Source organism: Somniosus microcephalus, chromosome 21 (genome assembly GCF_052327205.1).
Source record: "Somniosus microcephalus isolate GS21.2 chromosome 21, FLI_Smic_1.0, whole genome shotgun sequence".
Lineage (NCBI taxonomy): Eukaryota > Metazoa > Chordata > Chondrichthyes > Squaliformes > Somniosidae > Somniosus > Somniosus microcephalus.
Genome location: NC_141007.1, coordinates 4333596 through 4346856, shown reverse-complemented (window position 1 = coordinate 4346856; position 13261 = coordinate 4333596). Strand labels below are relative to the sequence as shown.

Below are 13261 nucleotides of genomic sequence, written 5' to 3'. Positions count from 1 at the left end.
CTGCCCTGGGAGTGTTTGATGGGACAGTGTAGAGGAAGCTTTACTCTGTATCTAACCCGTGCTGTACCTGCCCTGGGAGTGCTTGATAGGACAGTGTAGGGGCAACTTTACTCTGTATCTAACCCATGCTGTACCTGTCCTGGTTGTGTTTGATGGGACAGTGTAGGGGGAACTTTACTCTGTATCTAACCCGTGCTGCACCTGCCCTGGGAGTGTTTGATTAGACAGTGCAGAGGGAGATTTACTCTGTATCTAACACGTGCTGTACCTGCCCTGGGAATGTTTGATGGGACAGTGTAGAGGGAACTTTACTCTGTATCTAACCCGTGCTGTAATTTCCCTGGGAGAGTTTGATAGGACAGTGTAGGGGGAACTTTACTCTGTATCTAACCCGTGCTGTACCTGCTTTGGGAGTGTTTGATGGGACAGTGTAGAGGGCGCTTTACTCTGCATCTAACCCGTGCTGTTCCTGCCCTGGGAGTGTTTGATGGGACAGTGTAGAGGGAGCTTTACTCTGTATCTAACCCATGCTGTCCTTGTTCTGGGAGTGTTTGATGGGACAGAGTAGAGGGAACTTTACTCTGTATCTAACCCGTGCTGTACCTGCCCTGGGAGTGTCTGATAGGACAGTGTAGAGGGAACTTTACTCTGTATCTAACCCGTGCTGTACCTGCCCTGGGAGTGTTTGATGGGACAGTGTAGAGGGAGCTTTACACTGTATCTAACCCGTGCTGTACCTGCCCTGGGAGTGTTTGATGGGACAGTGTAGAGGGAGCTTTACTCTGTATCTAACACGGGCTGTCCTTGCCCTGGGAGTGTTTGATGGGACAGTGTAGAGGGAGCTTTACTCTGTATCTAACCCGTGCTGTCCTTGTTCTGGGCGTGTTTGATGGGACAGTGTAGAGGGCGCTTTACTCTGCATCTAACCCGTGCTGTTCCTGCCCTGGGAGTGTTTGATGGGACAGTGTAGAGGGAGCTTTACTCTGAATCTAACCCGTGCAGTATCTGCCCTGGGCATATTTGATGGGACAGTATAGAGGGAGCTTTACTCTGTATAATACCTGTGCTGTACATGCCCTGGGAGTGTTTGATGGGACAGTGTAGAGGAAGCTTTACTCTGTATCTAACCCGTGCTGTACCTGCCCTGGGAGTGCTTGATAGGACAGTGTAGGGGCAACTTTACTCTGTATCTAACCCATGCTGTACCTGCCCTGGTTGTGTTTGATGGGACAGTGTAGGGGGAACTTTACTCTGTATCTAACCCGTGCTGCACCTGCCCTGGGAGTGTTTGATTGGACAGTGCAGAGGGAGATTTACTCTGTATCTAACATGTGCTGTACCTGCCCTGGGAATGTTTGATGGGACAGTGTAGAGGGAACTTTACTCTGTGTCTAACCCGTGCTCTCCCTGCCCTCGGAGTGTTAGTTGCGACAGTGTAGAGGGTGTTTTATTCTGGACCTAACCCGTGCTGTAACTGCCCTGGGAGTGTTTGATGGGACAGTGTAGGGGGAACTTTACTCTGTATCTAACCCGTGCTGTAATTTCCCTGGGAGAGTTTGATAGGACAGTGTAGGGGGAACTTTACTCTGTATCTAACCCGTGCTGCACCTGCCCTGGGAGTGTTTGATGGGATAGTGTAGAGGGCGCTTTACTCTGAATCTAACCCATGCTGTACCTGACCTGGGAGTGTTTGATGGGGCAGCGTAGAGGGAGTTTTACTCTGTATCTAACCTGTGCTGTACCTGCCGTGGGAGTGTTTGATGAGCCATGTAGAGGGAGCTTTACTCTGTATCTAACCCACGCTGTACCTGCCCTGGGAGTTTTTGATGGGGCAGTGTAGAGGGAGCTTTACTCTGAATCTAAACCCGTGCTGTACCTGCCCTGGGAGTGTTTGATGGGTCAGTGTAGAGGGAGCTTTACTCTGTATCTAACCTGTGCTGTACTTGCCCTGGGAGTGTTTGATGGGACAGTGTAGAGGGAGATTTACTCTGAATCTAACCCTTGCTGTATCTGCCGTGGGAGTGTTTGATGGGACAGTGTAGAGGGAGCTTTACACTGTAAAGAACCTGTGCTGTACATGCCCTGGGAGTGTTTGATGGGACAGTGTAGAGCGAGCTTTACTTAATATCTAACCCATGCTGTACCTGCTTTGGGAGTGTTTGATGGGACAGTGTAGAGGGAGCTTTACTCTGTATCTAACCTTTGCTCTCCCTGCCCTTGGAGGTTTTGATGGGACAGTGTAGAGGGAGTTTTACTCTGTATCTTACCTGTGCTGTGCCTGCCCTGGGAGTGTTAGTTGGGACAGTGTAGAGGGAACTTTACTCTGTATCTAACCCGTGCTCTACCTGCCCTGGGAGTCTTAATTGGGACAGTGTAGAGGGAGCTGTATTCTGTATCTAACCCGTGCTGTACCTGCTCCGGGAGTGTTGGATGGGACAGTGTACAGGGAGGTTTACTCTGTATCTAACCCGTGCTGTACCTGCCCTGGGAGTGTTTGATGGGACAGTGTAGGGGGAACTTTACTCTGCATCTAACCCGTGCTGTACCTGCCCTGGGAGAGTTTGATGGGACAGTGTAGAGGGAGCTTTACTCTGTATCTAACCCGTGCTGTACCTGCACTGGGAGTGTTTGATAGGACAGTGTAGAGGGATCTTTACTCTGTATCTAATCCTTGCTGTACCTGCCCTGGGAGTGTTTGATGGGACAGTGTAGAGGGAGCGTTACTCTGAATCTAACCCGTGCTGTTCCTGCCCTGGGAGTGTTTGATGCGACAGTGTAGAGGGAGCGTTACTCTGAATCTAACCCGTGCTGTACCTGCCCTGGGAGTGTTTGATGGGACAGTGTAGAGGGAACTTTACTCTGTATCTAACCCGTGCTGTACCTGCCCTGGTTGTGATTGATGGGACAGTGTAGAGGGAACTTTACTCTGTATCTAACCCGTGCTGCACCTGCCCTGGGAGTGTTTGATTGGACAGTGTAGAGGGAGATTTACTCTGCATCTAACCCGTGCTGTACCTGCCCTGGGAGTGTTTGATGGGACAGTGTAGAGGGACCTTTACTCTGAATCTAACCCATGCTGTACCTGAGCTGGGAATGTTTGATGGGACAGTGTAGAGGGTGTTTTACTCTGTACCTAACCCGTGCTGTACCTGACCTGGGAGTGTTTGATGGGACAGTGCAGGGGGAACTTTACTCTGTATCTGACCCGTGCTGTACCTGCCCTGGGAGTGTTTGATGGGAGAGTGTGGGGGGAACTTTACTCTGTATCTAACCCGTGCTTTACCTTCCCTGGGAGTGTTTGATGGGACAGGGTCGAGGGAGCTTTACTCTGCAATCTAACCCGTGCTGTACTTGCCCTGGGAGTGTTTGATAGGACAGTGTAGATTGAGCTTTACTCTGTATCTAACCCGTGCTGTCCCTGCCCTGGGAGTGTTTGATGGGACTGTGTAGAGGGAGATTTACTCTGAATCTAACCCGTGCTGTATCTGCCCTGGGAGTGATTGATGGGACAGTGTAGAGGGAGCTTTACACTGTATCTAGCCCGCACTGTATCTGCCCTGGGAGTGTTTGATGGGATAGTGGAGAGGTAGCTTTACCCTGTATCTAACCTGTGTTGTCCCTGCCCTGGGAGTGTTTGATGGGACAGTGTAGAGGGAGCTTTGCTCTGTATCTAACCCGTGCTGTACCTGCCCTGGGAGTGTTTGATGGGACAGTGTAGAGGGAGCTTTACTCTGTATATAACCTGTGCTGTACCTGCCCTGGGAGTGTTTGATGGGACAGTGTAGAGGGAGCTTTACTTTGTATCTGACCTGTGCTGTACCTGCCCTGAGAGTGTTAGTTGGGACAGTGTAGAGGGAACTTTGCTCTGTATCTAACCCGTGCTGTACCTGCCCTGGGAGTGTTTGATGGGACACTGTAGGGGGAACTTTATTCTGTATCTAACCCGTGCTGTACCTTCTCTGGGAGTGTTTGATGGGACAGTGTAGAGGGAGCTTTACTCTGTATCTAACCCGTGCTGTACCTGCCCTGGGAGTGTTTGATGGGACAGTGTAGACGGAGCTTTACACTGTATCTAACGCATGCTGTACCTGCCCTGGGAGTGTATACTGGGACAGTGTAGAGGGAGCTTTACTCTGTATCTAATCCTTGCTGTACCTGCCCTGGGAGTGTCTGATGGGACAGTGTAGAGGGAGCTTTACCCTGAATCTAACCCGTGCAGTACCTGCCCTGGAAGTATTTGATGGGACAGTGTAGAGGGAGCTTTACTCTGTATCTAACCTGTACTGTACATGCCCAGGAGTGTTTGATGGGACAGTGTAGAGGGAGCATTACTTTGTATCAAACCCATGCTGTACCTGCTTTGGGAGTGTTTGATGAGACAGTGTAGAGGGAGATTTACTCTGTATCTAACCTGTGCTGTACCTGCTTTGGGAGTGTTTGATGGGACAGTGTAGAGGGAGCTTTACTCTGTATCTAACACGTGCTCTACCTGCCCTCGGAGGGTTTGATGGGACAGTGCAGAGGGAGCTTTACTCTCTACCTAATCCGTGCTCTACCTGCCCTCGGAGTGTTTGATGGGACAGTGTAGAGGGAGCTTTGCTCTGTATCTAACCCCTACTCTACCTGCCCTGGGAGTGTTTGATGGGACAGCGTAGAGGGAGCCTTACTCTGTATCTAACCTGTGCTGTACCTGCCCTGGGAGTGTTTGATGGGACAGTGTAGAGGGAGCTTTACTCTGAATCTAACCCGCGCTGTATCTGCCCTGGGAGTGTATGATGGGACAGTGCAGAGGGAGATTTACGCTGAATCTAACCCGCGCAGTATCTGCCCTGGGAGTGTTTGATGGGGTAGTGTGGAGGGAGCTTTACTCTGTATCTAGCCTGTGGTGTACTTGCCCTGGGAGTGTTTGATGGGACAGTGTAGAGGAAGCTTTACTCTGTATCTAACCCGTGCTGTACCTGTCCTGGGAGTGCTTGATAGGACAGTGTAGGGGCAACTTTACTCTGTATCTAACCCATGCTGTACCTGCCCTGGTTGTGTTTGATGGGACAGTGTAGGGGGAACTTTACTCTGTATCTACCCCGTGCTGTACCTGCCCTGGGAGTGTTTGATGGGACAGTGTAGAGGGCGCTTTACTCTGTATCTAACCCGTGCTGCACCTGCCCTGGGAGTGTTTGATGGGACAGTGCAGAGGGAGCTTTACTTTGTATCTAACCCGTGCTGTACCTGCTTTGGGAGTGTTTGACGGGACAGGGTAGAGGGAGCTTTACTCTGCATCTAACCCGTGCTGTTCCTGCCCTGGGAGTGTTTGATGGGACAGTGTAGAGGGAGCTTTACTCTGTATCTAACCCATGCTGTCCTTGTTCTGGGAGTGTTTGATGGGACAGTGTAGAGGGAACTTTACTCTGTATCTAACCCGTGCTGTACCTGCCCTGGGAGTGTCTGATAGGACAGTGTAGAGGTAGCTTTACACTGTATCTAACCCGCACTGTATCTGTCCTGGGAGTGTTTGATGGGATAGTGGAGAGGGAGCTTTACTCTGTATCTAACACGGGCTGTCCTTGCCCTGGGAGTGTTTGATGGGACAGTGTAGAGGAAGCTTTACTCTGTATCTAACCCGTGCTGTCCTTGTTCTGGGAGTGTTTGATGGGACAGTGTAGAGGGAACTTTACTCTGTATCTAACCCGTGCTGTACCTGCCCTGGGAGTGTTTGATTGGACAGTGTAGAGGGAGCTTTACTCTGAATCTAACCCGTGCAGTATCTGCCCTGGGCATATTTGATGGGACAGTATAGAGGGAGCTTTACTCTGTATAATACCTGTGCTGTACATGCCCTGGGAGTGTTTGATGGGACAGTGTAGAGGAAGCTTTACTCTGTATCTAACCCGTGCTGTACCTGCCCTGGGAGTGCTTGATAGGACAGTGTAGGGGCAACTTTACTCTGTATCTAACCCATGCTGTACCTGCCCTGGTTGTGTTTGATGGGACAGTGTAGGGGGAACTTTACTCTGTATCTAACCCGTGCTGCACCTGCCCTGGGAGTGTTTGATTGGACAGTGCAGAGGGAGATTTACTCTGTATCTAACACGTGCTCTCCCTGCCCTCGGAGTGTTAGTTGCGACAGTGTAGAGGGTGTTTTATTCTGGACCTAACCCGTGCTGTAACTGCCCTGGGAGTGTTTGATGGGACAGTGTAGGGGGAACTTTACTCTGTATCTAACCCGTGCTGTAATTTCCCTGGGAGAGTTTGATAGGACAGTGTAGGGGGAACTTTACTCTGTATCTAACCCGTGCTGTACCTGCCCTGGGAGTGTTTGATGGGACAGTGTAGAGGGCGCTTTACTCTGAATCTAACCCATGCTGTACCTGACCTGGGAGTGTTTGATGGGGCAGCGTAGAGGGAGTTTTACTCTGTATCTAACCTGTGCTGTACCTGCCGTGGGAGTGTTTGATGAGCCATGTAGAGGGAGCTTTACTCTGTATCTAACCCACGCTGTACCTGCCCTGGGAGTTTTTGATGGGGCAGTGTAGAGGGAGCTTTACTCTGAATCTAAACCCGTGCTGTACCTGCCCTGGGAGTGTTTGATGGGTCAGTGTAGAGGGAGCTTTACTCTGTATCTAACCTGTGCTGTACTTGCCCTGGGAGTGTTTGATGGGACAGTGCAGAGGAAGATTTACTCTGAATCTAACCCTTGCTGTATCTGCCCTGGGAGTGTTTGATGGGACAGTGTAGAGGGAGCTTTACACTGTAAAGAACCTGTGCTGTACATGCCCTGGGAGTGTTTGATGGGACAGTGTAGAGCGAGCTTTACTCTGTATCTAACCTTTGCTCTCCCTGCCCTTGGAGGTTTTGATGGGACAGTGTAGAGGGAGCTGTATTCTGTATCTAACCCGTGCTGTACCTGCTCCGGGAGTGTTGGATGGGACAGTGTACAGGGAGCTTTACTCTGTATCTAACCCGTGCTGTACCTGCCCTGGGAGTGTTTGATGGGACAGTGTAGGGGGAACTTTACTCTGCATCTAACCCGTGCTGTACTTTCCCTGGGAGAGTTTGATGGGACAGTGTAGAGGGAGCTTTACTCTGTATCTAACCCGTGCTGTACCTGCACTGGGAGTGTTTGATAGGACAGTGTAGGGGAAACTTTACTCTGTATCTAACCCGTGCTGTACCTGCCCTGGGAGTGTTTGATGAGACATGTAGAGGGATCTTTACTCTGTATCTAATCCTTGCTGTACCTGCCCTGGGAGTGTTTGATGGGACAGTGTAGAGGGTGTTTTACTCTGTATTTAACTCATGCTGTACCTGCCCTGGGAGTGTTTGATGGGACAGTGTAGAGGGAGCGTTACTCTGAATCTAACCCGTGCTGTACCTGCCCTGGGAGTGTTTGATGCGACAGTGTAGAGGGAGCGTTACTCTGAATCTAACCCGTGCTGTACCTGCCCTGGGAGTGTTTGATGGGACAGTGTAGAGGGAACTTTACTCTGTATCTAACCCGTGCTGCACCTGCCCTGGGAGTGTTTGATTGGACAGTGTAGAGGGAGATTTACTCTGTATCTAACCCGTGCTGTACCTGCCCTGGGAGTGTTTGATGGGACAGTGTAGAGGGAGCTTTACTCTGAATCTAACCCATGCTGTAACTGAGCTGGGAATGTTTGATGGGACAGTGTAGAGGGTGTTTTACTCTGTATCTGACCCGTGCTGTACCTGCCCTGGGAGTGTTTGATGGGAGAGTGTAGGGGGAACTTTACTCTGTATCTAACCCGTGCTTTACCTTCCCTGGGAGTGTTTGATGGGACAGTGTAGAGGGAGCTTTACTCTGCAATCTAACCCGTGCTGTACTTGCCCTGGGAGTGTTTGATAGGACAGTGTAGATTGAGCTTTACTCTGTATCTAACCCGTGCTGTCCCTGCCCTGGGAGTGTTTGATGGGACTGTGTAGAGGGAGATTTACTCTGAATCTAACCCGTGCTGTATCTGCCCTGGGAGTGATTGATGGGACAGTGTAGAGGGAGCTTTACACTGTATCTAGCCCGCACTGTATCTGCCCTGGGAGTGTTTGATGGGATAGTGGAGAGGTAGCTTTACTCTGTATCTAACCCGTGCTGTACCTGCCCTGGTAGTGTTTGATGGGACAGTGAAAAGAGGGAGCTTTACTCTGTATCTAATCCGTGCTTTACCTGCCCTGGGAGTGTTTGATGGGACAGTGTAGAGGGAGCTTTACTCTGAATCTAACCCGTGCTGTACCTGCCCTGGGAGTGTTTGATGGGGCAGTGTAGAGGGAGCTTTACTCTGGATCTAACCCATCCTGTACTTGCCCTGGGAGTGTTTGATGGGGCAGTGTAGTGGGAGCTTTACACTGTATCTAACCTGTGCTGTACCTGACCTGGGAGTGTTTGATTGGACAGTGTAGAGGGAGCTTTACTCTGTATCTAACCCAAACTGTACCTGCCCTGGGTGTGTCTGATGGGACAGTGTAGAGGGAGCTTTACTCTGCATCTAACCAGTGCTTTACCTGGCCTGGGAGTGTTTGATGGGACAGCTTAGAGGGAGCTTAACTCTGTATCTAACCCGTGCTGTACCAGCCCTGGGAGTGTTTGATGGGACAGTGTAGAGGGAGCTTTACTCTGTATCAAATCCGTGCTGTACCTGCCCTGGGAGTGTATAATGGGACAGTGTAGAGGATGCTTTACTCTGCATCTAATCCATGCTACACCTGCTTTGGGAGTGTTTGATGGGACAGTGTAGGGGGAACTTTACTCTGTATCTAGCCCGTGCTGTACCTGCTCTGGGCGTGTTTGATGGGACAGTGTAGAGGGAGCTTTACTCTGAATCTAACCCGTGATGTATCTGCCCTGGGAGCGTTTGATGACACAGTGTAGAGGGAGCTTTACACTGTATCTAACCCGCACTGTATCTGTCCTGGGAGTGTTTGATGGGATAGTGGAGAGGGAGCTTTACTCTGTATCTAACCCGTGCTGTACCTGCCCTGGGAGTGTAAATTGGACAGTGTGGAGGGAACTTTACTCTGTATCTAACCCGTGCCGTACCTGACCTGGGAGTGTTTGCTGGGACAGCGGAGAGGGAGCTTTACTCTGTATCTAACCCGTCTTGTACCTGCCCTGGGAGTGGTAGATGGGTCAGTGTAGAGGGAGCTTTACTCTGTATCTAACCTGTGCTATACCTGGCCTGGGATTGTTTGATAGGACAGCGTAGAGGGAGATTTACTCTGTACCTAACCCGTGCTGTACCTGCCCTGGGAGTGTTTCATGGGACAGTGTAGAGGGAGCTTTACTCTGTATCTAACCCGTGCGTTACCTGCCCTGGGAGTTTTTGATTGGACAGTGTAGAGGGAGCTTTACCCCGTATCTAACCCATGCTGTCCCTGCCCTGGGAGTGTTTGATGGGACAGTGTAGAGGGTATTTTACAGTGTGTCTTATCCGTGCGTTACCTGCCCTGGGAGTTTTTGATGGGACAGTGTAGAGGGAGCTTTACTCTGTATCTAACCCGTGCTGTACCTGCCCTGGGAGTGTTTGATGCGACAGTGTAGAGGGAGCTTTACTCTGTATCTAACCCGTGCTGTACCTGCCCTGGCAGTGTTTGGTAGGACAGTGTCGAGGGAACTTTACTCAGTATCTAACCCGTGCTGTACCTGCCCTGGGAGTGTTTGATGGGACAGTGTAGGGGGAACTTTACTCTGTATCTAACCCGTGCTGTACCGGCCCTGGGAGTATTTGATGAGACAATGTAAAGGGAGCTTTGCTCTGTATCTAACCCGTGCTGTACCTGCCCTGGGAGTGTTTGATGGGACAGTGTAGAGAGAGCTTTACTCTGTATCTAACCCGTGCTGTACCTGCCCAGGGAGTGTTTGATGGGACAGTGTAGAGGGAGCTTTACTCTGAATCTAACCCGTGCTGTACCTGCCCTGGGAGTGTTTGGTAGGACAGTGTAGAGGGAGCTTTACTCTGTATCTAACCCATCCTGTACTTGCCCTGGGAGTGTTTGATGAGACATGTAGAGGGAGCTTTACTCTGTATCTAACCCATGCTGTACCAGGCCTGGGAGTGTTTGATGGGACAGTGTAGAGGGAGCTTTACTCTGTATCTAACCCGTGCTGTACCTGCCCTGGGAGTGTTTGATGGGACAGTATAGAGGGAGCTTTACTCTGTATCTAACTCCGTGCTGTACCTGCCCTGGGAGTTTGATGGGACAGTGTAGAGGGAGCTTTACTCTGTATCTAACTCCGTGCTGTACCTGCCCTGGGAGTGTTTGATGGGGCAGTGTAGAGGGAGCTTTACTCTGTATCTAACCTGTGCTGTACCTGCCCTGGGAGTGTTTGATGGGACAGTGTAGAGGGAGCTTTACTCTGTATCTAACCCGTGCTGTACCTGCCCTGGGAGTGTTTGATGGGACAGTGTAGAGGGAGCTTTACTCTGAATCTAACCCGTGCTGTACCTGCCCTGGGAGTGTTTGGTAGGACAGTGTAGAGGGAGCTTTACTCTGTATCTAACCCGTGCTGTACCTGCCCTGGGAGTGTTTGATGGGACAGTGTAGAGGGAGCTTTACTCTGTATCTAACTCGTGCTGTACCTGCCCCGGGAGTGTTTGATGGGACAGTGTAGAGGGAGCTTTACTCTGTATCTAACCCGTGCTGTACCTGCCCTGGGAGTGTTTGATGGACAGTGTAGAGGGAGCTTTACTCTGTATCTAACCTGTGCTGTACCTGCCCTGGGAGTGTTTGATGGGACAGTGTAGAGGGAGCTTTACTCTGTATCTAACCCGTGCTGTACCTGCCCTGGGAGTGTTTGATGGGACAGTGTAGAGGGAGCTTTACTCTGTATCTAACCTGTGCTGTACCTGCCCTGGGAGTGTTTGATGGGACAGTGTAGAGGGAGCTTTACTCTGTATCTAACCCGTGCTGTACCTGCCCTGGGAGTGTTTGATGGGACAGTGTAGAGGGAGCTTTACTCTGTATCTAACCCGTGCTGTACCTGCCCTGGGAGTGTTTGATGGGACAGTGTAGAGGGAGCTTTACTCTGTATCTAACCTGTGCTGTACCTGCCCTGGGAGTGTTTGATGGGACAGTGTAGAGGGAGCTTTACTCTGTATCTAACCCGTGCTGTACCTGCCCTGGGAATGTTTGATGCTGACTATTGGACAGCTTGAAGAGTTAAAGGTTAATATTTGACCTTCCTTGCACAGGAAACCTTCGTTTAACCGGAGGTTAAATGTCCGGAAAGCTCTATCTACCGGCCAAATTCAGGAGCCGTTTCCTATAAGTTTTTTTACTTCTCGTTGCTTTTTTTTTCCAGTCAGGCTCTGCAAGGTCTAGCCGAAGCTGTTGCTTAGCTACAGAGACGCTTTTAAGCTGCGGCCGACTGTTCTGGAGCTGTTGCTAAGGAACAGGGTTTGTTGATTCACACGGAGCTGAAAAGCTCCGTATGTTTTAACATTAGCGCTGGTTTCTACGGCAGTTTTGATGGTACGGCACCAGCTCGGTCCCGTCAGTGCCGGATACCAGAAAGTTTCCTGTATCTTGGAGGAACAGGCTTTCCAATATAAACAGGATAGCAGCAGGGTGCCATGAGAAGAGAGCGTGGCTTATATTGTGCTTTTAATCTGAGTATTATCGACAAGAAATGCTTGTGCAAGAAACTAAGTGACTGTTAATTAAACTTCTCAATAGATTCAAGAACAGATAGTTTAGGGAGTCTTGTTTGAGAGAAGTATCTTTGAAGTAATGAACTACAACTGTTTATGTAAATAGTCATGAGGTCTTATCTGTAGGCAAACTAAGGTGTATAAAGGAGCATGGTTTTCAATAGTTATTTGGAAAGCTCGATAGCTAGAGAAACCGAAAACCAATCTCTTGTGTACAGTATAGATCGGTCACCTGTGCTGTGTATGAATAAAGTCTGTGTCGTATACTCCCCCATCAAGTGTCTCGTGCTTACTCCAAGTGTGTTGTTGGGAACCAGAGGAGGAAGGAGGTTACTAACAGTTGATCCTTAACACTGACACTGGGTGCCGGGAATAGCAAGTAATCCATTCCCAAGCAGCGACTACCCTGACCTTGATAAGCACAAATTCACACAAACTAAGTGTACAGTTGGTGATGCCACGTCTGGTTCATGCCCCTGTGGCAGTGCAGGGCTGGTTACCTCCAGGTTCTGGAGTCGGTCGAGTTCTGGTCCAACAGCTTCCAGGCGCAGCATGGAGCGAGGCACCACCCAGCACTCCAGGGTCTCCTTCTGGCCTGTCGTCACATTCTTAACTTGTTGCATCACTAAGTAACCTTGGAATTGGTCATCGTAGAAGTACAGGTGGACAGAGAGGGGGTGTCCCACAGGCTCGTACCTGAACACAGTAAAAGGGAAATATTTTTAAGCCTTTTCCACGATCATACAAGTTAAAATAAACCATGAAGTAAATAATTATCGTTCCCTGCTAGCTGCATACCCTTCCTTCAACATATCTCAGTAAACTATGCACTAAATCTTCATCATTATTAATGGCAAGTCTCTACGACCAGTTCACACGGTTAGTGCAGCACAATCATAGCCTACAATGTCTCATGGAAGTCCATTAGCACTGCTGATTGGCACATTGTATCCATGTGAGAAGTGTTAGCTTTTAGGTTCTCAGTGCTCTGTAATGTTTGTCTCTGAGTGCAATGGTCCATCTGTGTACGACAGCAGTTCCAACCAAACCCCTTGATTGAACTGTCAAGAATCAGAATACATACAGACCATTGGTCACAGGGAGCACAATTAATGCTGTGCTATTAACAACATTAGTTTCCATAACACTAGAGTAACAAATCACTCGTCAAAAGTCAAGGATGGGGAAAAGCCACTTTGCCTACTCAAACCCATTCCTCTAGTAATCAAATTCTTCTATCACAGCCCATTCCTCTAGTACCCTATCTCTCCAACCACAGTCCATCCCTCGAGTACCCTAACTCTCCCATCACAGCCCATCCCTCGAGTACCCTAACTCTCCCATCACAGCCCATCCCTCGAGTACCCTAACTCTCCCATCACAGCCCATCCCTCTAGTACCCTAACTCTCCCATCACAGCCCATCCCTCTGGTACCCTAACTCTCCCATCACAGTCCATCCCTCGAGTACCCTAACTCTCCTATCACAGCCCATCTCTCTAGTACCCTAACTCTCCCATCACAGCCCATCCCGCTAGTACCCTAACTCTCCCATCACAGTCCATCCCTCGAGTACCCTAACTCTCCCATCACAGCCCATCACTC

At 49.9% G+C, this 13261-nt stretch overlaps 1 protein-coding gene across 2 annotated transcripts in view; it reads right to left on the bottom strand.

The window, feature by feature from the left end:
* xylt2 (xylosyltransferase II) overlaps positions 1–13261 on the bottom strand; it is a 551366-nt gene that overhangs the window by 23858 nt on the left and 514247 nt on the right. For both annotated transcript variants that reach the window (XM_085963201.1, XM_085963202.1), the window contains exon 9: positions 12158–12353. In XM_085963201.1, the coding sequence (XP_085819327.1) occupies positions 12158–12353 (196 nt within the window). The remainder of the gene's footprint in view (positions 1–12157; positions 12354–13261) is intronic.